Source organism: Kryptolebias marmoratus, linkage group LG17, assembly GCF_001649575.2.
Source record: "Kryptolebias marmoratus isolate JLee-2015 linkage group LG17, ASM164957v2, whole genome shotgun sequence".
Taxonomy (NCBI): Eukaryota; Metazoa; Chordata; class Actinopteri; order Cyprinodontiformes; family Rivulidae; genus Kryptolebias; species Kryptolebias marmoratus.
In genome coordinates this window covers 14,658,107-14,684,470 of record NC_051446.1, presented here as the reverse complement: position 1 = coordinate 14,684,470, position 26,364 = coordinate 14,658,107, and the positions used below count along the sequence as shown (strand labels likewise).

Genomic DNA, 26,364 nt, shown 5'->3' with positions numbered 1-26,364 from the left:
CATTCTTGTGTTGTTTATGGATAAATATTTCTGCAACAGGTGTCCTACCTATGGGATGAGATTACCTGGCTTCAGCAGTGCCTCAGTCCATCCCAGTCATCTTGCTCCTGTACTCTGCAGACTCGCATCAAGATGCTGCAGGCTGTCTCCCAGCTACAGGTTGTACAATGGCTCTGTTATGAAATTATCATAGTCATCACCTCATGACCTCAGGCTAAGAGAAGTCTATCAGAGCCTATGTTTATTTTCTGCTGGCCTTTTAAATCAGGGCATGCTGGGAACCCAGGACCTTGGCCAGGTGTATTTTGAACCTATCAAAGACAAGCATGGTAATGCCCTGCTGGTGCTCCTGAAGGACATGAGCGCCTGTCCCAACCTGGATGGGGTACGCTGGACGCAGCTTTGTAAACTCCAACTTCAACGCAAGTCTATTTCGTCTCCCGAGGAGCCCACCGCGTTGGACATGCTTCTCATTACACTTCATGTGAGTCCTACAGAAATTCTTAGATACCAATTAGAGGACAGTTACATTTTTTGTTTCTATTAAGTGCTTTCTCAGCAGTAAGGAATGGCTGGAGGGTTGTCTGCAGTGAGTTTTTGTTCAAATAGGCTCTTTCTTGGCTTTTTTTTTCTTGCTACGCAGAAATCTAGCACATGAAAGGTTGCAGTGAAATAAAACAAAAAGCCCCTTAACATGTATTCACTGAAACTGCTGTCATGCCTTGGAAACTCTCATTCACAGAAAATCGAACATGACATAAACTTGAGGCACTGTGGCTGAAACAATGGAACTGTAAATTGAAATGTGCTTCCAATTACAAGTGCTGCTTGTGCCGGCATTCTCTATTTAGACAAACGTTAATCGTTATGACTTTACTCCCTCATTCCTTACCTTCTTTGTGAGGACACCTACTGAACAGATCTTTCATAAAAATCAATTAAAATGCCAGAGGACAGGTCAGACATTGAACCTCTATGAGTACAACACGATATGTAATCATCTCAAGGGCACTTTACTTTTAAAGCAGTTTATCTGAGCAGTAAAGGTTTAAACAAGTGAATTTCAGTATTGTGGATATTATGATTATAATCATAGTCATTTTTTGGTTGGTATTTGATGTTACATAACTGGTGTTTGAAGCTTGTTTTCGTTCACAGAAGCCATAATGTGGAAGTAAGCCACAAGTTGATTTTAACTAAAGCCAAGTGAACCTGAAACCATTGTTGCAATGCCGTTTCGTCTCCAGTCTGCACTGGTTGTGCCTTGTGGTTCTAAACCATTGGTGGAGATTCTTCTGGCAAAACCACAGCTCACTAAAATATTTGTTTTGTGGTAAGATAGGAACAAATTGTGTGATGAAATACATAAAAATGTGCTGATGGGGGCGCTTTCAGTGCTGACTTTCACTTTAAATAAGTTGGATTGACTTTAGACTTAAGGGGTTTGTGGGCTAACCTATCAAAACGTGAAGTTATCACAATTTAAAGGAGAGTAAGGATGCTTTCTTGAAACAAAACTAGGATTATCACACATCCAAATTTAGTCAATGCCTCTTTCCCATTACTTTATGTGTTCCCAGGAGAAGCTGGCATATCACAGGCGGAGCAGGAAGCTTTTGTCTCCAGGCTTATACCTGGGATACCTGAAGTTATGCACATCAGTGGAGCAGATAAGGGTGCTGGTACCCCAGAAACTCCCCAATGTTCTCTGTCACACCAAAATCCGGGACAACAGTAACGTGTCCAGGTGGGAATTATGTGTTACTTACTATGGCCTTTTGCCTGATTAATTAACTAGTTCAATACGTAATGCTACCTAACTTAGCTGTAAAACTATTCAGAGATATCTCTCTGTCTTAGAGAGGAGTGGCAGTGGCTGCAGGCTCTCACGTCTCTGGACGAGTCGTTAGAAATGGAACATGATGTGCAGAGTGCGCCCCATCGCCTCTTACAAGATCTTCGCAGCGCCATCAAGGACCTGATGGCTCACATCAACGTCCCGGGCAATCAGGTGAGAGCGTCAAACCAAACGCACGCCTTCAGCAATCAGCCACGTTCCACATCAGGATTTCATAAGATGATTCCGTATGAATTGATATGTGGTTTTTGAGGTTTTAATAGAATCCTTGTTATATGCTTTGATGAAAATGCGTCATGATTTTAGTACCAAACACTATCTGTAGCTGCACAGCTTTAAGGAAAGAACTTCTCAAGTTTGTCTTCTTTTTCTCATTTTTACAATTGACATCATAATAAACTGCAATCTAAAACATTACAAACATACCAGATGCTGAAACTTAAGCCTTCTGTTTTGTATAAAAAACTCATGTTGCTTGTCTTAAATACGATTTTATTAATGTATTTAAAGAAGCCTGGACAGGGGCAACAAAAAACCGATAACCTGACAACAACTCAGTGAAATATTTGTGTGGGAAAAAAGCATTTTAGAGAGGTTGAATCAGAAATAAAGATGTAAAACTCCCTAAAATGTTTCCACATACACAGTTTTTCTATTAGCACTTTTCTCAAAGGACAAAGTTCTACTAAGGGCTGTTTATCTGCGTTTCTAGGCGCAGGATTTCCGAATCTACAGTCAGGAAGTGTTGGAGTTTGGGGATAAAGTGTCCTTCCTGCTCCTCCTGCCACCTTCAGATGAAGTGTGCACGGCTCCTGGTCAGAATAATCCATACTCACCCCGCTCCGGCTTCCTCACCCTGCCCTTGCAGATCTTTGAACTGGGTCAGTGTATCAAATTTTACGCACTTTCAGAACCATGCCCTGTATTATTTAAAGACTCGCTGCTGTTTCTGTAAAAGTTTCTGTATGTACTGGCAGAGCACTTTGTGTTTCTTTTACCTTACTGGATTCCTTTTATTTTTCAGTCCACTTTAATGCATACTGCCCCAGTTTCATCGGCCAGTACTGTAAGGTCTCAGCTTTGCTGGAGCTGGAGTCCCTCATGTCGCAGCAGGCACTACGAGAGGCCTTCTCTGAAGCCGAGCTCCTTGCTGCTAAGAAGAAACACCAACAGGTCCAGGAGCACATGCAGGTATGACTAATAAGTGGATCCAGCCAATGCGTAAGGAGAAAAGAGAGCAACACAACTGGGATGTTTCTCCAGTTATTTTAGAATTCCATTTTAATTATAAGTGAAATCAATTTTTATGACTTTGCAACAGCAAATGGAGGAAGTGTGGCGGGATACAAGGTGGATTATGGATGCTTTGCAGTATGCTCGCTACAAGCAGCCATCAGGAGGCATCTCCATTAGCTGGATAATTGATTTCTCTAAGGAGGTGATCCCAGACAAGCCTCCCTCCACCTCCTCTCAGCCAGACTTCATGCCTTCTCCGCTGCCTTCCCCAGAGCCCTGCCGCAAACACTCAGGTCAGAAACACTTCTGCCAACAATTAAAGTTAAGGTTACGTGTACTGAAACGTAATTATTTTTGCTTTAACTGCCACTTTTATCACATCTATTAGACTTTCCTGGTCTATCAGATGAAGAGGGTTCCTCTGAAGTCTTCCTCACCACTGACAGCGATTATGACTCCAGTCGTGCTCAAAGTCCCCGTGAGCTGGACCTGTTACCTGCATCTCCTCTATCCTCCTCGGCACCCCTGGAGCCCCGTGATTTCCTGCATAGCGACGGGAGCGGCTCAGGAGGAGGTGCGTGCCCCAGCGGAGGGGGGCGTGGAGGGGGGACTCTAAGAGACTCCACGCCGGACGTCCTCCAGGCCTCTGAGCCGTCGCTGGGCAGGGAAAGTGAGAGAGGTGGGGGAGTGTGGTGCGGGGGGGAAAGGCGCAGGGGCCCCCCGGAGCTGTTCGACAGTGACTTCATCCTGCCCAGCAGGCAAATTGAGCTGCTGCACATCACGGAGAAGAGACAGGCCTTCTGTGTAAGAACCAGCAGTCTGGAGTTCCCCTCCTCCCCATCCCCCCACCATCAGCCTTACTCCTACCACACCACTTACTCCTCTCCCTCAACTTCACCGCAGAAAAGATGGCACAGGCCGTCGTCCGTGGACCGCTGTTGTCCCGGCGAGCGCTGCTTACCGCAACGTCCACCTGCACGTACGTTATCAGAGGACAGCGGCACGCAGAGACTCAACACACCATCACCCGCTGTGTTCAGGAAGAGTTGTCACGCGACACTCAGAGTGTATCCGCAGTATCACACCGGCCTGCCGAAGGAGACCAGCGTTAAGGTACTCCTACACGACTAGAGTCATGGAAAAAATGTCCACCCACTTTCAGTTCTATGGTTTGACAGATCAGAACATGACAAATGATTGTTCCCGTCATTGTGGAAGAGTTTTAGCACACTGTTCTATACAAAATTGCTTCAGTTCATTGAGGTTTGCAGTTATTCATTGAAGAACAATAGCTCCCACCTAAACACTTCAATCAGGTTTTGGTCCAGATTTCGACTAGGCCACTGCAACACTTTGATCTTTTGTTTCTTAGATGTTCTGTTTTAGTTTTGCTGATGTGTTTGGGATCATTGTCTTGTCGGATGAGTGAGTTTCAGACAAGCTTTACCTGTCAGACAGACGGCTTCACATTTGACTAGAATCCACAGAGAAGTTTTTGTTGGCAAACCCAAATCATCCTCCCTCCACCACCGTGCCTAACAGCTGGTATGAGATCTTTGTGCCGATATGTTGTTTTTTCCCCTCATAGCACTGTGTGTTATTACACCTAAGGTTAGATTTGAATAGATTTAGAACTTGGTTAAGAACATAATTTTATTTTGACCTTGATACATGAAACTCTAGAACAGAGCGGGTACTTTCTTTTTCTCTTGACTGTGTATGATACATCCGTTTGTTTTTGTATGCCAAAGCTAATCTAAATATCTATGCTTCCTCCTGCTTTGCAGCTTTGTGTAACTCCGGGCACAACGGCACGGGAGATGGTCCAGCTGGTGGTGCAGGAGATGAACGTTGTGTCTCGGCGCCTGCTGGGCAGCAGTGGAGGAGGCGATGAACAGGAACAGTGTGTTTACTATAGTCCTGAGCAGTTGAAGCACTTCAGTCTTGTGCTGGTTGTGGACAACAGAGAAAAGTGGCTGCAGGACGACTTCTGTCCTCTGGAGCTTCAGAACCCCTGGCTGAGGGGCAAACTGTGCGTTCGCATTAAGGAGTACTCACCGCTGGCGCTCAAACACAGCCGGGCCACCACTGTGTGACCCGTTCTGTGTGTCAGAGGAGCAGGAGAAAAACAACAACTTTTCCAAGTCTGGACTGCTTTTTAAAAACTGTTTGTCGATGAACTCAGTTTTCTTTGTCACTGTGGCGATTCCTTCCTCAGCTGCAGCTCTAACATGTTTTCATATTTTCTGCTGAGTTTTGTTTTTTTTTTCCCCCATCTGAAATGCCATTCTGAGAATCTGTTTCTATGAAACGTGTTCTCCCAAACATACAAGTCTTTTTTATGCACATCAGCTCCTCATATGGACACCAAATGAACACTTGCAATGTGGAACAAAGAGAAACCCGTTTTTTTTTTTGTGCTGTCAGAAGTCATCGGGCAAAAGATTGTGATGCTGAGCAAGGGTAACGCAGCCCGCCTCTGACTTCTGTCATGATTGACGCCAGCACTTTTTGCTTTTTAAAAATGACATGAACCACCACCATTATCCTGTCCAGCCACACACACACACACACACACAGAAAGGGCTTTTCCTAGGGGCTGTCACATGTTCTCATTCCCAAAGAGCTTTCCCAAAGAGCAGCCATCAGGCCCCATGTTCCAAGGATGTGGTATCTGGACTGTGCCCAGATGGCTGGAGGGAGGGGAGTAGTAAATAGATGGGTGGTGGCCCCATTTGAGGACGCAACTGACCTGATGATTTGGCCCATAAGTCAGCTGCTCTTGGCCACCACGCTGTCTGGTATCTAGCAGCCAAGCACAGAATAGGGAGCACTGGCACTTAGGTGCTCTTCTCGAGGCAACAAGTCCTGTGTATATTAGACTCAAGTCATTGTGTAGCTGACAAGTATGATCATGTCATTTTGTAAAAGAAGCAAAGTAAAACCAGCTAATCTGGGGGTTATGAAACAAAGGAAAAAAAAGAAGAAGCAATACTTTCTACGTTTTTTTTTTCTTTTTTTTATTGATGGGAAAAAGCATGTAAACTTCCCATAATTGTGCTGGGTACATCTGCAGTTCTGTGGTCATACCGTGCTAAAAGTGAACCAGTTCAGTGTTTTTGTTGTGCTTTGTTCAGTGGTATTACCTGTACGCATCTGAAAATTGAGCTCTTCGGGCTAGCACAGGGTTTTATTATGAGATCTGAGTGGGAAAAGGATACGGTTGTTAAGAGGCCGAGGGTTTCTATACGCAAAGCTACACACTTACACTGAAATGTTTTTCCAAAAGAGCTGCAACATCAATCAGCACCACCTCTCACATGTTGCTAAGGCCAAATGTGCTTAAATACATCTTTTTTGCTTTTTATTTATAATGTCACAACTATCACAAGTACGGGTCACAAGATGCAGACAAAACCAAAAGCGTCGGTGTGTAAGTTTTAAAGGAGGAAGTTTATCACGATCACAGCTGGATAATAAACTAAAAGGTGTTCATCTACATTTTTCTATAAATTATGACTTTATAGAAACTTTTTCACACACAAATGTTTTTTCTGGTCAGTTACATTTGAAAACAACCACTACTACACCCATAAATATGATAATTGTTGATTTTTTTTATGGACATAATTCGGCTGTTTTAATGCAAATAAATAGAGACAGAACATGCTGTTCAACCAATATCCAATAATACACAGATTAAATCAACTGTAGGAAAATAAAGACAATATAGCTCATTTTCAGACAGTTCCTATATGTGTCCATGGCAACATAAATGTAAAAATCTGTTCAAATGGTTAGGAAGAGACCCATAGCGTTTCAGGAAAATTGAAAAGCCATTTGTGAGCAATCAAAAGTAAACAACTCCAATCAAGCCAACCAGCTGACTCTCACCTATTGAACAAGACCAAATGAAAAAAGTAAAACTATGTAACCAAAATCAACCATTTGAAAAATAAATAGCGGAAACAAATTTGTGTGATTGTGTAAATTAAAATTAATTAACACCATAATTTTATTTGTTTTACTACCTGTGCTGGAAATGCAGGAAAAAGATGAAATGTAAATGAAAGAATATATTACTATTTAAGTAAAAGAGCAATATTTTGTGCAATAGCAAATGAACAAATGTAAATTCTTTACTTTCATTATTTAATGAGTTTGATCCTATTTTATTTCATATTTAAGTTTTTAAAAAAAATCTCATTCTGTATTTGTCTCTAAGTTTTCCACCTGAACTCTGTCTGTGCTTGTTTGATTCTCAAATACAGGATATTTCTTTTTCAAATTAGCTACAACTCCTGCACAGAAAATGTGGCCTCTTAACAACCAAAACATTCCTTTTTATTCAATTAAAAAAAACTCAGTCAAAAAGAAAACATTCTGCACTTCTTCGCCTCTCGTGTTAACAAAAACTTCAGCTCGAGTATTTTTCTGTTTCTCACCATATAATGTCTTCTTTTTTTCCCCCCCACCTAAAAATATCAACCCATCTCTGCAACATTTACCGCTGGAAATCCAAACTGAAATGTAGCACCCGTGAGGTCCAACAGAAAACTGATGAGTGAAGTCAGAGGGCTTTCTGCCTCCGTCACTGTAGCATTCCAGGCTCACAGAACGCTGAACCCGTCGCAGGGGAAGCTAGGAGGTGTGTCTCATTGTTTACAGAGTTTACTTCTCTTACACGTTTGCAGAAGTGTTTTACATGCAACTACTGTATAAAGTTGTCTTAAGATGTTCTAATAAGTTGTAAATGGTTTTACTGATGGCTTAAACTCTCGTGTTACCGCCTCGATGTCCTCTGTATTCACATTGTTTTAAAGCCGTTTTTACGAGGGCCATCTGCAAAAATAAATCCCTCAGCCACAAAGTGAACCATGTACATAGACGTAGACAACCAGGGAGTGAATGTATTATATCTGCCCTAAATGTGAAAGCAGGTGAAAAGGGGGCTGTCACCACTACAGGGGGCAAAGATCTGTAAATTTTGCGCTGAACTGAAAAAAAAAAAAAAAGAGGGTTTAATTCTCTGTATTCAAAGAAATAAAAGCTCTGTGTTTACAAGGAACTGTTGGCGAATCCATTAAGCAAAGTCATGAAGGAGACATCACGTCACTTTTTTAAATTTATTTTTATTGAACAATAAATGAATATTATAAAATGAAAGCTTTGGTCGTTTTTGTGGGTTCCCTCTCTATGGCTGCACACTTGTTGTCGCAGTGACATCTTTTACATGTCATTACCTTTTCAAATTCTCCCCTTTTAAGAGCCGTCTGCTTTACAAATTGTTGTTCGAAAGCTAGAAATTCAGCTCACCAGCTCGTGTTTCAAGTGTGTGCCGATGAGATTTTCTTCGGGGCTTAAAGCTTTTAGTTTGCCGTTTAATCTAAATGGAACGTACTTTTACAAAAGCCATTCATTCATCTGATAATGATGAAAATGACAAATAGAGAGCTTTTGTTCCCGCAGATCCTAGATTGTAATGACCTCATCACCGTTTGCCACCCAGCTGATGAAAGCTGGATGGTGAGCAGCTGCACACTGAATTTCACACGACTGACAGGCATGAGGCCTGTGGACTCACTTGCCAAGCATGAACAATGATGTAACCTTTTTGAACATTTTTACCATCGGATTTGTGGCAAGTTAGATTACAGTTATAGGGAAGATACTTTAAATGATTGGATGGCCTTTAACAGTTAGAGAGTGATAGTGCATTACCTCAGAAATAAATGATCAATCTCAAAAAGAAATGTACAAAATGGGCTGCTTCTTTTAGTAAAAAGAAATCCAGAATGCCAATATCTAACCTCGATTACCAAAGTTCCTGTTCAAGTTGTCTTTACAAATATGATCAAAACATGGAATGACTTTGCTTACTTCATGCTCAGAAAGAGTGCAAATAAAAATGACAAACAAAAACATTTTAAAACTCATGAAGTTCGACAAAAATCGGGGCTAAGAAATGGTCAAAACTGAAGTTGAACATTCAGCGAACGAATGCACCTTTCATGTCTTGCATGCTAAGGTATTAAGCAAATATGTCACATGATTCATGAGCACTTGTAGCACAATTAGCTGTATGTGTTGTGGATGACCCCAATTTACTTTCATACAAAATATTAGCTCAATATCTGTAAAATTGACTGAGTTATAGCAAATTTTGTCTTTGCTAAAGTTGATTAGCTGTGACACCTGTTAGGATGCTCTCATCGAAACTCCAGTAAATAAGTAGTGAGGATAGAGAGCGAGAAGTCTTTCATGCTTCCGTCTCCTGAGTATTTGAATTCTCTGTTGAACTTTTGTGGTCAAATGTGGGCTATTGCAACACCAGGGTAGATCCTCAGCAATGCTGACTCCCCAAAACTGAATGCTGCCGACCCTCTGCAGTGAAAACAATGTTAAAGAATAAATTTTCAGTCTTTGTTTAAAAATCTACAATCAGCTTTTTAGTTTTGTTGATGTTATAGGCCAAACTTATGTCCCTGCCACCAGCTCACTAATTGTTCCACCTCTACTCTACATTGTTGCTGATGAGATGAGTCCTACTACTGTTGTGTCATCAGTAAATTTAATGAGTTGGTTAGTGCTAAATTTAGCAGAACAGTCATGTGTCAGCAAAGTAAAAAGTAAACGAGTGAGTACACATCCTTGAGGAACTTCTGTGCTGAGTTTGATGGATTGTGACTACTTACTGCCAACATATACTGGGTAGTCTTTCTGATAGGAAGTCCAAAATCCTGTTACAGAGTGATATTTCTAGCCCAAACAGAGAAAGCTTCACTATAAGCAGCTGTGAGGTAATTGTGTTAAAAGCTGATAAGAAATCAGTGAGCAGAGTTCTGGCATATCCATTCTTTTTCTGCAATTGGTATAAAACAGTGTGCATGACATGTGATTGCATCATCTATGGACCGGTCGACAATATTGTACAACATGTCAAACAAGAATATCTAAGAATTTCATTTGTATGGAAAAGTTCACTTTCTTGTGATTAGCAGGCTTTGAAGAACACTTTTCTTGTACAGTATATAGTTTAAAAAATATAAATATAGAAATAATTCTTGGTTATAAAGATATATATGTCTTTACATTAGAAAAGTCTGTTTGTTAGCTTGCAGCAGAATACGTTTCTTTGCTTATGCAATAATAAATTTTTATGCTGCACAGTCCTGCTTAGGCACAGCGTGTTTATATGTTTAGTTGACTCATGATCCCAGGCTTGAATTCTGGCTGGCCAGCGTGCTTTCAGCAGGCTCATATCACAGTGCTCCCTTGCTAGCGCCATGTGTTTTTTCAGCCCTTGAGCAAATAAAATGCTGCATGCTTGCCTGTCAACAGATCCTACAAACACTAATGGAAAGGGACACACAAACGCACACACATAAACGTATACTGGCACACAGCATGCACTCAAGAATCTTGATATATAGATGTGTAAATGCACATGTGCACCATTTAGAAGATTTACACTTTCAAACTATATCAAGACAAATCCACTCACATCTCCCAAGCATCCCATCACACACAAATCATGCGATATTACTTGCCAGTGCACTGCACCTTTAAGAGTGGCCCTTGAGCATTTATTGACAGTAACTTAAGAATTGTACTGGAATTCTGACACCTCCTAATTTTAAACCTTCTGACTCCAGGAGGACCCGATCTAAATATAACCCTTGGCGTATATCTGAACACATACAAAGAAAACATTCCAAAAACGCCTTGAATAGTGGCTATTCATGCTCACTGAAGAGATTTGAAGCAAAAAAAAGTGCTCAGCTTGGATGCAGCGTGACTCATCAAAATACCTGCATCTAAAGGGCGTGTGGCTGAGGTCGTGTGGGAGAATCACTTGATAGGCGCTTTCTTGAGCACTTCCACTGGCACAACAGTGGGATTCAGTGGCTGTTGAGCTTCTTTGCAAACACTGGATGAGTTTAAACTGCTAATCGTATGTGAGGCCAAGCCTTCTTAAAAAGAAGAGCAACCAGTCCTCTTTGAAAGTGAGCCGATTTCAGGCCCTTATCTGTTCCAAGCCGATGGGCTCCACCTCTTGACCCTTACAGAGGGTGCTGGGCATTAGGGGTCAAAGGGTTTGTCTACACCTTACCCAAATAGCTTAAAAACACAAACACCTAAATAACCTAGTAGCTCACTTTACATGAGTAAAAAACAGGCGCACAGATTTGACGCTCCTGCTGACTAAAACAATTCTCATCAATAAGCTGCATAAACATGTGACTCTTAATGCAGACATGAAATTGTTGCAGTTTCTCCAGTAAAACATGGCACATCTCGCCTTTGCTCATGCTTATTACAGCCAGCTCAGCAATGAGTGACAGGGGTGGGGTGGGTTGTAACTGCGTTTTTAAAAATGCTCTTTGCTTGTTTGAATGTTAACGTCTTTTTTCACTCAGTCCCACACACACTCACAGACAAACACAGAATACACTATAAACTGAATGAGTGCCTTTAATCTTTTGAAACATTAAACACAAAGAAATTAATAATACATCTTTTTTGTAAATGCATAAATGAATGCTGGGGAACATGTTCCTGTGTGCATCTGTTTGGCAGCTAAACTGCTTTATTTAGCAGTTTCTGTCAACACCTGAAAATATTATATGAGGTGTATTTTCTCTTTTCCTTTTAATTAGAGCAGTGTTCCTTTTGTTTTTGTTTACATGGCAGTAGCAGTACATAAAACTTGTACTGGGACCATCCTGTGTGGACGCTGTACCCACTCCAGCTTTAACTTCACTGTTTTTTGTCTTTTTTTTTCTCTCTCTCTTTCTTTCTTTTTTCAAAATTTCAAAGAAATGTAATCTGTGTGAACAATAAGATGTTAAATTTTAGCATTTTGGTTTGTTCCAAGTGCCAGACGTTTAGTTTATTTGTGATCTGGGATACTTCATTTCATCAAAAAGGGCACCGTTTTGTGCTAAAATGCTTTCCCAATATTTGAGTACTTTTTAAACCTGATTTTCCCCAATACTTGAAACGCCACCCATGGCATAGATAAAAAAAAAGCCATTGGTTTTAACCATTTGGTGTTTCAAAACAAGTTATTCTGCCATTTATCTTGAAATTTAAAATAGGCTGAAACACAAGCTTTTTACAGTGGCATCCATCTTTTATCATCTGTTTCATTACTGCACCAGGTTATCACCTGTTGCACCTCAACTCAACTACTTTTTTTTGCCTCTTGCATCCACCACCACCCCCCTGTCCCACCCTGCCTACCACCAGCCGATTTCAGCTTCGCACCTACTGGTGGATTAGCGGCAGCATGCGTTTGTGCTTCTGCAGCCATGTGTGTGTTTTTGTATATGTGTGTACATTGGGTGGGAAAAATAAAGCCTACCACTACTGCATCCGTCATTTCTGTCTCTCATTCTCCTTCCCCAGGGCCCATAAACCTTTAAAGCACCTATAAAACACTTGCCGAGGCCTTTTTGAAGTTTTTATGAAGATCTGGCTTTATTGTTCCCAAGAGATGAGCCCCACTCCGCTGGCGCCTCGGAGCTTTCTGGAAGTGCCAGTGAATTCAGAACAGAGGGTGGGGGGGGGTGTTCGGGGCTGGGTGGTAGCAGAGGAGGTAGTCCCATGGAGAGAAGGGTTAGGAATGGGGTGGGCACTCTGGAGCCTGTGTTTGTATGCGGCGGTGTGCATATGTGTGAAGTGCGTGGTGCATATGTGTCAGGTTGGCAGATGAGCTGCAAATTCAGTTTTAACAACAGTGGTGACATCTTTATCTTCAGGTGTTGAGTTTCCAACCTATTGGTAGAGTTTACATTAAAGACCCACTGGATCAAAAAAAAGAAAAAAAAAAGAAAGCTCTAATAAAAGCACATGTGTTGCAACTTGTGTGTGCCTGCGTATTTGTTCGCAGACGTTGGAGCCAGCAGGTTGCGTTCTTGTTGTTTGAAGTGGGGCTCTGTTGTTCTCATAGAGCTAAATGAATGGAGCCGGACCCCCCTCCATCTGTCTGATCCAGCGGCACCGGCCCTCCCTCCCAAATCCCAGCTCTGACGCCCGACGTGCTGGCCCCCTCAAAGGAACAGTTGGCAAACGGACGGCCCATTAAACAGGCGAGGGCGACGGGCCCTCACCTCTGAGCTACATATATGTGTGCAAAGAGAGTGAGAAAGCAAAGGAGAGAATAGTTTACGTATGTGAATATTGGTGTGTCTTGACCTAAGTGCCTGTTAACTCTGAGGTGTGTGTGTGTGTGTGTGACAGAGAGAGTTTGTGTGTGTTGCGAGTAGCAGTTACAAGTAGTCATGACATTAGCCTTTCTAGTGAGTTTGCCTCTGGTTTTCGGACTCATTGTCACCAACGTGTACTTAAACAACTTCTATTCAAGGCATTTATGAGAACGTCTCTTTTTAGATGCCCCGGGCCATCTGACCCTTGTTCTTCATTTTTTCTGTCAACTAAATACAGCAAAAGAATCAAATTACATCAGTTGTTTATATGTTTGTTGCAGCTGTTTGTCTGGTTATGCTTCAACTACAGCTAAGTTTGCTTCTTAAATCTGAAGGCATGGTAATATACTGAGCGTTGGTTCTGGTGCAAACAACTTGTGAAGTCAGCAAAGTGAAGTTGCCATTTATATTAGCACAGTGCAACAGAAACAGCACATAAAGTACATTCTTCAGACAGCAATGTAAGAACAAAGTCTCATCTTATTCATTTTATTTATAGCAGTCTTTTGAGTGTATGTAACATTTGCAATGATTGTACCTTTTTTCTTCATTTATAAAGACGCCTAAGGAGACAAATCTGCTTGCAGACCCTGCTCTGCTACACTTGCGCGGAGCACAACAAATGACAAAAATCTGGATGTGCATAACTAGCTGAAACAACACAACCATGATTTGGATCTAATTTGCTCCACATGCAGACCAGCGATGGATGTGTAAATTATTCCACAGAACAGGCACCAGAGGACTTAAGTCTTGGCATCACAACTGGAGGGGTAGTGTTATCAGGCAGTTGCTGGAGCGTCCAACAGTCAGTCAAAACAGTGAGTAAAGGTCAGTAAACACAGAGGATGTGTCATAGATGTATTAGACAGCATTACCAGCACTTGATGGAGTTTGATAGGTATCCCATTGCAAGTTTATTTGAAGCTGGGTGGTCGAATCGCACAATTGCTCGGCATGTGGAACATTCAAATGTCACAGAGGCCCAATGCTGGAAGCACAGAGTATGTGAGGGCACATATATGTTGTGAAGATTCCAGGCATCAAGGCAGACCATACCAAAGGAGGTATGTTGTATTCTGCATCAAGCATTACAGAAACCTGTGACATCTGCGCTTGCCATTCAAACACAGGCATTAGACTGTTTAAAGTCCAAGTATTTTCCTGCACCATGTCTGGCATCAGATGGACTACAGGCTCACCATCCTGTGTGTCACCTGTCACTAGCGCCAGAGCAGAAACAGCTGTATTCAAAGTGGTGCCATAACTGGGCAGCATGAACTGATAATGAGTGATGTCATTTCATGTTCAGCAATGAGTTTTAGTTCTGTATTACCACAGATGACCATTGTATGTGTGTATGACTGCACCAACGGAAGAATACCAATTCTTTCAATATTGTGGAGAGACACTCTGCCTTTCCCCCTGGCATTACACCTCATATTGTAATTGCAATACAGTCACATGGCCAAGATGGCAGTTTCATTTCTCTTTCACTACTTCATCTGGGTTCCTAATGATTTTGTTAGTGTGTGTACATAAAGTAAACAAGTCCATTAAACCATTAAATGAACAATCCATGTAATGAAAACGTCTAAGTAATGTTAACTCTCAGAAAGCCATTCTGAGATTCTCTTAATCTAGTCAAATGAGTGATAAGGTAAGGACTGACTGACAAACTATGAAATATAATTTCACAAACGTGATTTTCAGAAAGATAAACAGTTTGTCCAAATGTGAATAAATGTCTGTAGAGTAGGATTTTTTGTGCATTATGTGGTGTCTTGCAAGCAAATTATTTTCTTCAGACAGTTAGGGTTTAATCTGCATTAGCCATTGACATGAAAGGTTCCTCAAAAAAAAAGAAAATAAAATTGTTATGTTTAATAAATGTGTTTGTCAGTGAGGGGAAATTGATGGGAAGTCAAATATCAAGTTCAGCTCTGAGTTCGAGTTGAAAAGGCATCCAAATAAAAAAAACAAGAAAACAAGAGAATGGAAAAATACTTGGTCTTCAGTGGAATGGTGGGACTGATGGTCTTGCATCTTACTCACACACACACACACACACAGTAACCTCAACTCCAACCTTTTTTGTGCAAAGGATGATGTCATGCTTTCTGAAAACATGGGGGTGTGGTAGAGGCTTTGAGGGGGGATTCCTTTGGTACTTTCAAGTTTGCACAGGGAGCCTTGGGCCACGGCAGGGTAGACAGTACGAGAGCAGGAGCTCAACGCTGCCACCCCCCCTGATTCCACCCCACCTCAGCAAGCAGTCACATTAGGCACGCTCCAGCCATGCCATCAAAGGCCCAGCTCACGGTGCGCGCACACACACACACACACACACACACACACTCACATTCTGCTTCCATGAGAGCAGTTGCTTCCAAACTGCACGTATGTCAAATGAGCATGTTCACACTTGGCTGAAACAAACGCGTGCCTAAAAATAATGACACACACATAAAGGATGTACACACTCCCATTCCAACAGATCAAACATGCACACACTTCAATCATGCCCACCCCCACTGACTGTGTTATTGTTTTGAAAATATGATTGCGGTGACGGATGGGATGGGGAGAAGAGAGGGCTCTGGCAGGGGCGAGTGGCAGGGCCCCTCTATTGTGTCCAACCAGTGTGAGTCTGTGTCCATAGCTATAGAAACTGGGGCCACACTGGGAAGGCATGCTTTCATCTCCACCACAGGCTCACCGATGGCAATAAGGGGTCAAATAAATCCCCCTGGATGCAGTGGGAGTGTGTGTGTAGGGGGGCTACAGGCACATGCACTTGTTTACCTGAACTATCGTGCATCCGCACTTTTACAGAGTTGCTAACGTCACCCAATTTTCAAAAACATTTTTAGACTTTTAAGATGTTTTGAATGTTTCTACTGCAGTCTGTTGTGGCACATTTTTAAATTCAGCCTTCAAAGGCTAAAATGACTTCCCATGAAAGGTCACCACTAGTGTTGATACTGTTTGATTCTCAAATACTTTCATCTATGTCTATTTTTTTTTAACAATGCCTTACATGAAAGTCCCACCACAACAAAAGCAGTCTAACTGACTTTGGGTTAATGTGCTCAGGGCACATGTAACACAGGATCACAATGTTGATCATTAGGATTCGCAATGTCTCGAGAAATTCCAGACTCGCTGATTGCACACTCTTAAACACAAAGACTGTGCACACAAACAAATGCAAGCAAGATTGTAAAGACACTGTATTTGGCGTACAATTTGAGCTATATGGACATATGTGAACACCGCAAGCACATGTTTTAATATATAAACAATGGTGCTATGCTGTGCACATTTTAGCCTAATCTTTGTAGACGCAAACTTAGTCCTGCCATGTGTGTGTGTGTGTGTGTGCGCGCGTTTGTATCTGGTTTTTGTTACCTTTTTAGAACATTTTATGCTTTAATCACCTACCATGTTAGGACTGTTGGTCCTTGTGGAAACCAAAGCCTGGTCCTAATGTGGTGGACTGTCACTTTTGGGTTAGGGGCATGGTTTAGGATCAAGGTGTGAACTGAATTCAGATTAGGGTTAGGAATATGCGTGTACTGGCAATGGTTAAAGTTAGGGTTTGGGTTAAGATACAGAAATATATGGAAGTCAATACAATGTCCCCATAAGGATTGAAATACAAACTTCTGTGTGTGTAATCTCTAGGAAGATCTGATCAGTTGGATCAAAAGAACAAACATTCAACAAATAGGAAACAGGTAAATAGTGTTGGGAAATAACCAATTCACTTTAACCCAATTAAGAACTTACAGTGGGAAAAAAAGTAATGAAACAGTTTCTCTTAGGTTCTTAAATACAAGTATTAAACATAAAAATCATCAGCACACAAGCAAATTACAATCCATGGGTAGGAAGTAGCTCCATCAGAAAACCACCAGATCTTGGGACTGAAGAGGAGAGGATAGAAAAGGAGAGGAGAGAGTGAAGGTCAGCACCACCACCACATGCCACAGACAGACTGACGATACTTCTACTGGGCTCTGTGCCGGAGGCCTGGCTGTAATTACACCACACACACACAAACACATATCCATGCACGCGCACACACTGTTAACGGGCAGACAGTTAAAAGGTGCCCAACTCTGGACTCTGCTTCACTCTCTCTGTATGGTTATAGGTTTACTGTTTGTAATGACAAGCTCTATTACACACCATCTACAGTCACTGAATTGTTAACATTGTTCTGTGTCCTTTGCAGTGAAGCTGTCACACTAACAACAGTTTATGTGCTAATAAAATGTAGGCATTTGCCCTTTACAGTGCTCAGATTCTTCAAACCTTGTTCAAACTGTCAGTGGCCACTGTAGCTAATCAAACTAGCTGGCAGAACACAAATAATCAAAACAGGTGATATCTACAAACCACATGGAGGGTTGAAAAGGTGTGAAGTTTTTTCTTAGCAGCAGTTTTTTTGTTTATAAAGTAATTAAGACTTGCAGTTCAACAAAATTGTGGAGAGGAACTTAAGTGAAGAAGACTGACAAAAGTTGAATTATTTCTAGAAAGACAAATCTAAAGATCATCAGACTGATGTAGAAGACACTAAAGTGTGGTTCACTGTTCAACAATTCTTTGAATTCTGAAGACATCAGTCAAAGGTTCCTACGGTCATTAAAGTAGTTCAATATAAATAAGATTGACAATCTGTTGCTAGACCTCAATACAGCAGATCATACAAGACAACCCAATAAATGATAAATGGTCCACACTTACAGTATTTAACACTTTTATAACCTCACCCTGCTTCTACAAAGCATTTTACAATATGTTTTCCATTCACACACACACACACACACACACACACACCAGCAGTGCTTTTTATTATATGTTTACAGTCTCCATTTACAGTACTTGTATAATTTCATACACTGATAAGGATAGTGGGGGTACAATGATTTGCCCAAGGGCACTTTGATACACTGCAGGTGCTGGGGACCAAACCACCAATTAGAAGACAACTTTCCTACCACTGTTCTAAAGCTATTCAACCTCACAGCTCTTTTTGCAGAAGAAAACAATGAAAATTTTCTACACAAGAACTGAAAGATTGTTAGCTGCTACACAGACTGTTTACAAGTTGTAATACTTGCCACATTGGCTTTAAACGCTATTGGGCATGCATAATGCCAACATTTACTTTGGAGTTTTTCCTTCGTATTTTGAAATGGTAAAGGGTGGAAATAAAAAAGTGACTCTGTTAAAATATTTTATGTTTCATCTATTGTTTGCCTTTGAGTTTGAAAAAGTCAACAACGACACAAAAAACATGTTTTTAGTTTTTCATTCTGGGCAGTTGTGCAGAGAGCTGAGAAGAAAAAGAAAGACGTGGAAAAGTCTGGAAACTTTCCACTGGGCTGTATATCAATAACAAGATTCAGAACTTTCATATAAACACTGATTTCCATTTTTTTTAAGAATAAAGTTTTGTTGCTCCAGCTCCAAAACAGGCTAAATCTAATGCTTGAAAAGGTCAGCAGGGTTACAAGCACAAACCACAATTGTGATCCTGTTAGACTCACATCAGCACAGATCTCTTGTATCAATAGCTCCTTGTTGATCCACTTGGCCAGGCAGTTTGCCGTCACTCTCCTCCTTTCCTGCTTCTCCCCTCTCTGGTCCCTTTGACTTGGGAAAGTTATTGGAGTGTAAATGCATTTAACAGCCTCTGTCTGCTCCTCCTCATATGGGGAGTGCTATCTGTTTTCTGCTTACTGCTTCGTTGTAACAAAATCTGTGATGGTAGTTTAAAATTTCTGCCTGAGGCCAGTAAAAGTCCAAAAGTGTGTTTTTAGAAAATTGAAAATAGCTATCATTCTGACTGACAATTTGGTAAAGGACCTTTAAGGGTTTACTGGTTTTCTGTATTTGAAACTAACAAGTCTAAACAACTGATATTTTTTGCCTCTTAATTCTAAATCTTGAATTGTTATCGCAACCAGCCCCGTCCAGCCCACCTCCATTTTCCTGGGGTTGCTCAGAAAGGCAGACGGTCCTGTTTACACATGGCTCCAGGGGCTTGTGGCTCTTGATTAGCAAACCAGCGTGAGTCAACATCTGGTACATCCCTTGGACAAACTATCTCTCCGAGCCTGCACTGAGGCTGTTGTCAAACTACGTCCCCATTCGTCCGGTTCCCAAGCAGGCAGGCAACCCCTGGGCGGCAGTGCGCGCTCACACGTTGGCGAGACATTTCTCAGAGCCTTCCCAGTCCTCCTGGCATCTCGGCAGGCCGTCACCCTCTTACCCTCCTGCATGTTCCACAAACATGTCAGAGGGCCTGAGGGCACCAGGGGCCAACTCTGCCATTTGTCGACATGCTTGATTGCGGGTGCCGGGACTCGTTTAGGTCGTGACACCTACGCGGTCCATCATGTCTGTGCAACCTGCACCAGTGATTTGACTGCATTCCATTCATGACAGTTCAGTTTTTAATGTGGTTTAACAAGCTGCCAGGTTTAAACAGGGCCACCCCCTCTCCGAATCCTGTCACAGACTAATGAAAAGACTATCGTAGAAATTCCCTCCCTATGTTTTTCTTACGCAATGCCAGTCTGTGAAAGTATCTTGGCTGTAGACTCAACAGAACACACATGTTGAGGAGAGCGTTGGGCAGAGGAACATCTGCTGTGGTCAGTGGCTGCGGGCAAACTGTTTGATTTTGACAAGACGGCCTGTGGCAACACAATGGCTTAGTGGTTGGGAGAATGAACAAAATGCCAGTTACTTGTGGTCAGGGTTTACCTAAGTTGGACAAAGCTTCTGAAAAACATGTGGTCACATTTTACATCAAATTACTTTTTAGTTAGTGATAAAAGGAGACTATTGACATTGTCTTGACACAGTTGTGTTTCAAAATTGGTCATTTCAAGTGGAACAGAGGAGTTGGAAGGAACCAGATTGTTTTTGTCTGAAGTCTTTATTCCATTATAGATACTTTTCCATCTCCCTTTTCTTGCGTAAAGACTGGATCACAGTAAGTTATTTAATACCAACAAGCATATGGAGAGTGAGTGATACAGCGTGCCAACAATGATTTCACTGATGAAAAGGCAGATTAGAGTGACAGATTAAATCTTCAGGAGTCGTGAACAGTGAAAACACATGACTTAACTGTCCAAATAGACTGAGATATATTGTGTGTTTCACTATCGCAGCTCTCGTGTCTCTGCCAGGGCATCTATTCAAACACCGTTTTCAACCTGCCAAGTCTGACTTGAGGAATGCAAAACACTGGTCAACAGAGCTGTCTGTGGTCATTCGTGCCTTTCAGTGTGGAATTTGCCGGCCATTTGGTCTTAACATTACTTATAACATTTTAATTTGGTTTTTATTTTGTATTTCTTTCTCTAGTGAGCTCTATCTTTTTTTTTTACTTATCCTGAAGGATGTGCCACCATGAGGAATCCAACAGTGACCCTTTTGTGAATGGTGGGAATTGGGCACCAGGCCAATGATGACGTACTGCCACAGGAAAGACCTCTCCGGATGTTTGGAATGCAATCCCCCCCACCACCACCATTTTTTTTATTTCACTGTTGCTTTCCAGAGGGTGGTGATCAGTTTAATTCCACCCTTATCCCTTCCCAATTTGGTGAGAAAATAAGGAAGGAAGACGAATGGGAGAGCAAAATCAGGAAGATATCTAAAGAACAGAAAACACATGCGGCTCCCACTGTCTTCCAGTGGAAACAATTAAAGTAGGAGGGAAAAAATGTGAAATGTCGCTGAGCTGTTATTTTTTTATTTTAATATGACAAATTAAATCAGTCTAGATTTCAGTACTTAGACCAACAAGTAGGACCAAATTAACATTGTATTAATCAGGAAAGGCGGAAATGCTGAAGTAAGAATGCTACTCCTCTAAACCCATCGAAATAAAACAGAGTAGAGACATACATATATTTACTGTTTGTCTCAAAAGCAAAGAATAAAAACATCTAAAAATAACCATGTTCTGGGAGTCAAGCAATATTTCCACTATGATAAAATGTTTGAGAAAAAAAGTCAACTCAGATAATGAGCAGTTACTGCAGAGAGTGGCTGAGCACGTACAAGAGTGACAGCAAAACCTTTATATTTATAGTCTGTTTGTGGTACAGTCTCGCTTTCTGGCTTTGCTTGAGTTCTTCCCTCTCCGAGTTCAAAGAAAACCCCACTATCACATTGCAAATCCAATATGCTGTGTGTGATATTATCACCATTAATCACAGCTTTTGATCATGTATCACGCAGCATTTTCTCCATCACGGCTGGAATGCTGTAAAAGAAACAAAGGATGTAGGGCCCTGCTTAGATTGACATTATAGATTGAACAACAGCATGGCACAGCGGTCTTTTAATAAAAAGGGTAAGCTACACATTTAGGGCTGGTTCTTTTTCTTTTTTTTTGTTGGAGGAAAGGAAAAAAAATATAGAACTTTGATGCTGTTTACTGGGCATAAGCAAAAATAACTTTATGATGAATTTCAGAGGAGAGGAAAAAAATGAAAAGAAGGGGGGCTTCAAAAGTAGTGCTAACGGGAGACAGATTTTTGACATGCTTCCCGAACCATCTGCTTTGGGTTAAAGCACAGAGACAGAGTCAAAAATGAAGGCGAGAGAACAGGACTTGAGACAATGGCTTGGCAGCAGGGGGAAAAAAGAGCATGCAATATTAGTGGAAAACTATATTTATTTTAATTGTGAGCACTTCTATTTTGAATCGTTATGGCTTCTCATGCAAGGCAAGAGATATCTGTCTCGCCAATGAGTTGCTCTTGTTTTTACAGCTATTACAACAAAAACATTTAAACTGGCTTTCATGCTGGAAATTACAATACAGACAAATACACAGAGCGTCCAATCTCAGGGTTGCTGGAAATTTAACTTTTTGAAGTTTTGACCATTCCAGTAAAAGTGTTTGGGCTCAGGTTGGTACTGAAAACTGACCACTAAAACAAACAAACAAAAAAAAATAAAAATAGAAATCTGGAAGGATTCTCCCCACATGCAGAACAGTGACAGAATTAGATGGCGCAAGTGGTGACATCACAAGTGAATTGATGGTGTTATCAGGCAGTTTCTGGGTCAGTGAAGGTCACCAGACACAGAGGATGCTCATAGACTGCATTACCAGCAGTTGAAGGAATTTTTTTAGGTGTTGCATCTTGGCTTTGCATGGGGCAGGGAAGTCATTGCGAGCAATTGACCAGCATGTATACTGTGCAGATGTTACAGTGACCTGATATATAAACTTAATTGGTTCCCCATCAAATGTGTCACCTGATATTAATGCTGTCTCCCTTTGGTGCTGCATATGCCAGCTTACCTTTTTTTGTCAGAGAGTCTAAAATGAAATAATGCTTTGAGCTTCAATGATCCCAACGAAAGGCTGTTTGGTCATCTCAGAGTGGTATTATTTTTGACACTCAAGAATATTTTCAATTTACAATAACACATTGCTTTTTATAACTTTACAGGTGTGTTGATACAATATGAAACCCTGCTACAATGCTGAATTTGTTGATCAAGCATTGTTCAGAGATTTTTTCCCCCCTTCTTTTCCGAGTCTCTTGTGTTTTTATTCCCCTTGCTTTTCTCTAAACAGTTTGGCTCCATCCACCCCTCTGTGCCATTCTACCAGTCCCCAGTGGGCACAGTCAGCCAGTCTGGCCTGGCTCGCCCCTTGCTGTGCCCCTGTACAGGATAAGCTTCTGTCTGGACCTTGGGTAGAGGCCTTTGTAACGAGCTGTAAGGGTGTTAGTGTGCATGTGGTTGTGCATGTCCTCTGAGTGGGTGTATATGTGTATGTGTGTAGCACTCGTAGCAAATGAGGAGAAGGGGGTCCAATCTGTGCCTAAGGGAAGTCCACTACCCCCCCGGTGCACCCTCACATGCGCCCTATTGAAGCCTAAGGGAGCGTGAACAATCACTGCAGAACCAAAGAGCTAAGTCCCCTTGTTATACAAGACCAATTTTCAGCACAAGTCCCACCTCTTGCCTCTATCGTGTGGCCCACCCCCAGCCCAGCATCCCGGTCATCAGATGCTGACGAGCTTCGTTAAAATGAGCCGGAACTCTTTAATGCCATTATTTAATTAGCCATCCTGCAGTAATCTGTCATCCAGCACTACCGCTCCTACCACCTTTTTCTTCTCGCTTAAACCACCATCCTCATCATCACTTCTTTAGCTTACTTGCTCAACATCACCACCTTTTTCTGGCTGTGTCCTCAGGTCCCCTCCTCTTTCCTCTCCTTGTCTTTATCTCCAGTAATTAGCCAGGGAATGGGGGTCGACTTATTGCTGGGCTGCTGGAGTATTAGTGCTTGAGACAAGGAGGAGGGGAAGTGCTTCTCCCTGCATGGGGCTTCTTTCTCAGCACAACACCCAAAGACCTGCAGAGGAAGACAATGGGAAGGGCCAGTTCTACAGTAGCCAACTCAGCCTTACTGTCCCCGCTGCCCACTGAGTTCTGTCTACATTGGAACTCTAATTATTAACCAGATTATGGCTGTATGTGCCTACATGTCGACGGGGTCAGCAGGAATTTAGTCACAGGATGCAAAACAAAAGACAAACTCCAGGCAAACTTTTCACTGTGCATAAGTTTAAACAATAAATGGGCTGAATTTATACTTTGATAATAGCAGTTGTTGTGATAAAAGCTATATAATTCATGAAAAGATAACATTTGGACATTTTTATTATTTATCTTTTGCCAATGAAATAGGGATGTAGTGTAACTGCCTGTGTGTGTTGGTACCTGGTTTTTGTTATCTTTTTTAGGACCTTTTCTGGTATAATCACCTATCTTGTCAGGACCATTGGTCTTTGTGACAACCAAAGCCCAATCTTAATATGGTGGGATATCATTTTTGGGTTACAGCTTAGAGTTAAGGCTAAGGTGTGAATTGAGTTTAGTTTAGAATTAGAGTTCAGCATGACAGAAATAAATGGAAGTCAAAATAATGTTTAATAAGGATATAAATGCAAATTTCTCTATGCATGTGAGCATCTGTGTGTTTGTCTATTAGCAAGATAAGTTGTGAACAAGTGGATGAATTTTAATAAAGCACTCAGAAAGACTGGACCTCATCCACCGTAATGAGAGCATTGCTTTGGTTGATCATGGTGAGGTATGGTGGTTATGAGGTAAGGATCAGGACCGAAAGAACAAGATCCCAGACACAAGCAGTTGAAATGAGCTCCCTTTGTAGGGTGGCCGGGCTCGGTCTTACAGAGAGCCTGAATAGCTCCATCATCTGGAGTAGAGCTGATGCTCTTTTGCATCAAAAGGAGTCAGTTGAGGGGATCTGATTAGGATGCCTCTTGGACACCTACTTTTGGAGGTTTTCAAGGCATATTCCATTGGGAAGAGACCTCAGGACAGACTGACAACTAGCTGGAGTGATTATGTATCTTCTCTGGCCTGAGAACACTATGGGATCCCTCAGGAGGAGCTGGAGAGTGTCACTGGGGAGAGGGAGGTCTGGGTTTCTCTCCTGGACCTGTTGCTACACAGATATGGATGGATGGATGGATGGATGGATGGATGGATGGATGGATGGATGGATGGATGGATGGATGGACATCTACAGTTGATTAACTTTTGGCTTTGACCTAATTCAGGGTGGCTGTCACAGCTAAAAAAATGGTTATAACTCAGTCAGTTTTACAGATATAGAGCTACATTTTTGTGTGGTAGTAGCTGGGAGCCGTTCAGAAGATATTCTCTGAGCGTTAACAGTTCACGTGAAATTTTGCGATATTGTGTAATAAAGCACATGATGCTTTTTCAAGGTTTGACCAACAATGATAAAACTCAATTGTTTTTCAAAGTAAGATGGTCTCAGTTTAAACATCTGGTATAAAACGTGGCAGCATTTCTTCAAGGAGTGCTGGGCTCTTTTTTTAGTTTACTCAGGTTAACAAACCTACTTTTTCTTAGGGTCTGAAAATGTACTTTTATTTTTAGAAATTCAATCCCAACGTTGGCCAACAGGTTCACATGAGCTGCACTGTAACTTTGAGTGAACATTCTTTCCCTGTGCACTCAAACATGAAGGGAGAGAGAGTGCAGGGAGCCCCTGGCCTCATGTCCTTACCATGCTGGATCAACGCCCTCTAGTGATCACCACAAAATGCAAGCACAATGACAGCCTTCCCAAATTGCAAGATGAATGTAGGACTCCAGCTGCAGCTCAGAAGGTAAACATGTCTAAACAGAGTTATGTCCTTTTTGTGATTAATAACAATCATACAGAAAGAGTGCTTATTTTAAAAGTTTATTAAATATTTCAAAACGTCTCAGTGGTTGCTTTATGATTGCTTCTATGTTATACCATACAACAAAAGTATTCAAATTCCTCCTTTTGCAACGTTTTTGGCTATTTAAAGTAAACAAATTGTTTTGACACAATGTAAAACATAACTTGCCTAAATATTTTTTCCAAGATGCCATAAAGGAGAATCAACATAATTCAAAGAACAGTTAAAAAGTTCTTGCATGACTTAATAATGGTGAAGGTAGTTCTCCACAGCCATTTATAGCCCTTAATTATGTGCCTATTTTGTGACCTCTGGGTTCAACGGGCCAATTCCTGTGTGGACCCAAATCCCTACGAACAAAGGTGGAATGTGATGCCCCTCTTTCCGCAGAGACAAGCTTTCAAACGTTTCCCATCAGCTCCATGGGAAAGTTCAAGCCTAGGAGACTCCTCAGCATCACAGAGACTCTGCTGATGGAAATCTCATGAAGATTGAAATGTTTGACAATGTCTTGTAGTATTTGGGGATATATATTAAATATATACATATATATTCAAATACAGGCTGAAACCGGTGCTTTAGGACCCAGTTGATCCTTGTCGTTGTGGCTGATATTTTCCACGTTGTGAGAAGAGGGTGGGGGGTGGAGGGGGGAGCCCGTGGCTGTCAATCATAGTGAAAGTGGCCGGGGTGGGCAGGCCCCTCTGACACTTTGTGCAGTCGGCGAGGGGTAGGGTGGGGGTGGGGGGGGGGGGAGCGTGTACCTCGG

At 41.7% G+C, this 26,364-nt stretch overlaps 1 protein-coding gene and 1 long non-coding RNA gene across 3 annotated transcripts in view; one reads left to right on the top strand and one right to left on the bottom strand.

Moving 5' to 3' along the window:
* Nucleotides 1–8,256, top strand: part of LOC108237119 (ankyrin repeat and fibronectin type-III domain-containing protein 1) — a 144,063-nt gene extending 135,807 nt beyond the window's left edge. For both annotated transcript variants that reach the window (XM_037980773.1, XM_037980772.1), the window contains 9 exons: nt 40–159; nt 269–484; nt 1,581–1,747; nt 1,861–2,011; nt 2,571–2,739; nt 2,883–3,049; nt 3,180–3,387; nt 3,483–4,207; nt 4,882–8,256. In XM_037980773.1, the coding sequence (XP_037836701.1) occupies nt 40–159; nt 269–484; nt 1,581–1,747; nt 1,861–2,011; nt 2,571–2,739; nt 2,883–3,049; nt 3,180–3,387; nt 3,483–4,207; nt 4,882–5,190 (2,232 nt within the window). In that variant the 3' untranslated portion in view covers nt 5,191–8,256. The remainder of the gene's footprint in view (nt 1–39; nt 160–268; nt 485–1,580; nt 1,748–1,860; nt 2,012–2,570; nt 2,740–2,882; nt 3,050–3,179; nt 3,388–3,482; nt 4,208–4,881) is intronic.
* The window catches only part of LOC112450573, a 134,068-nt gene that overhangs the window by 55,854 nt on the left and 51,850 nt on the right, over nt 1–26,364 (bottom strand). The gene's annotated exons all lie outside the window — the stretch shown is intronic.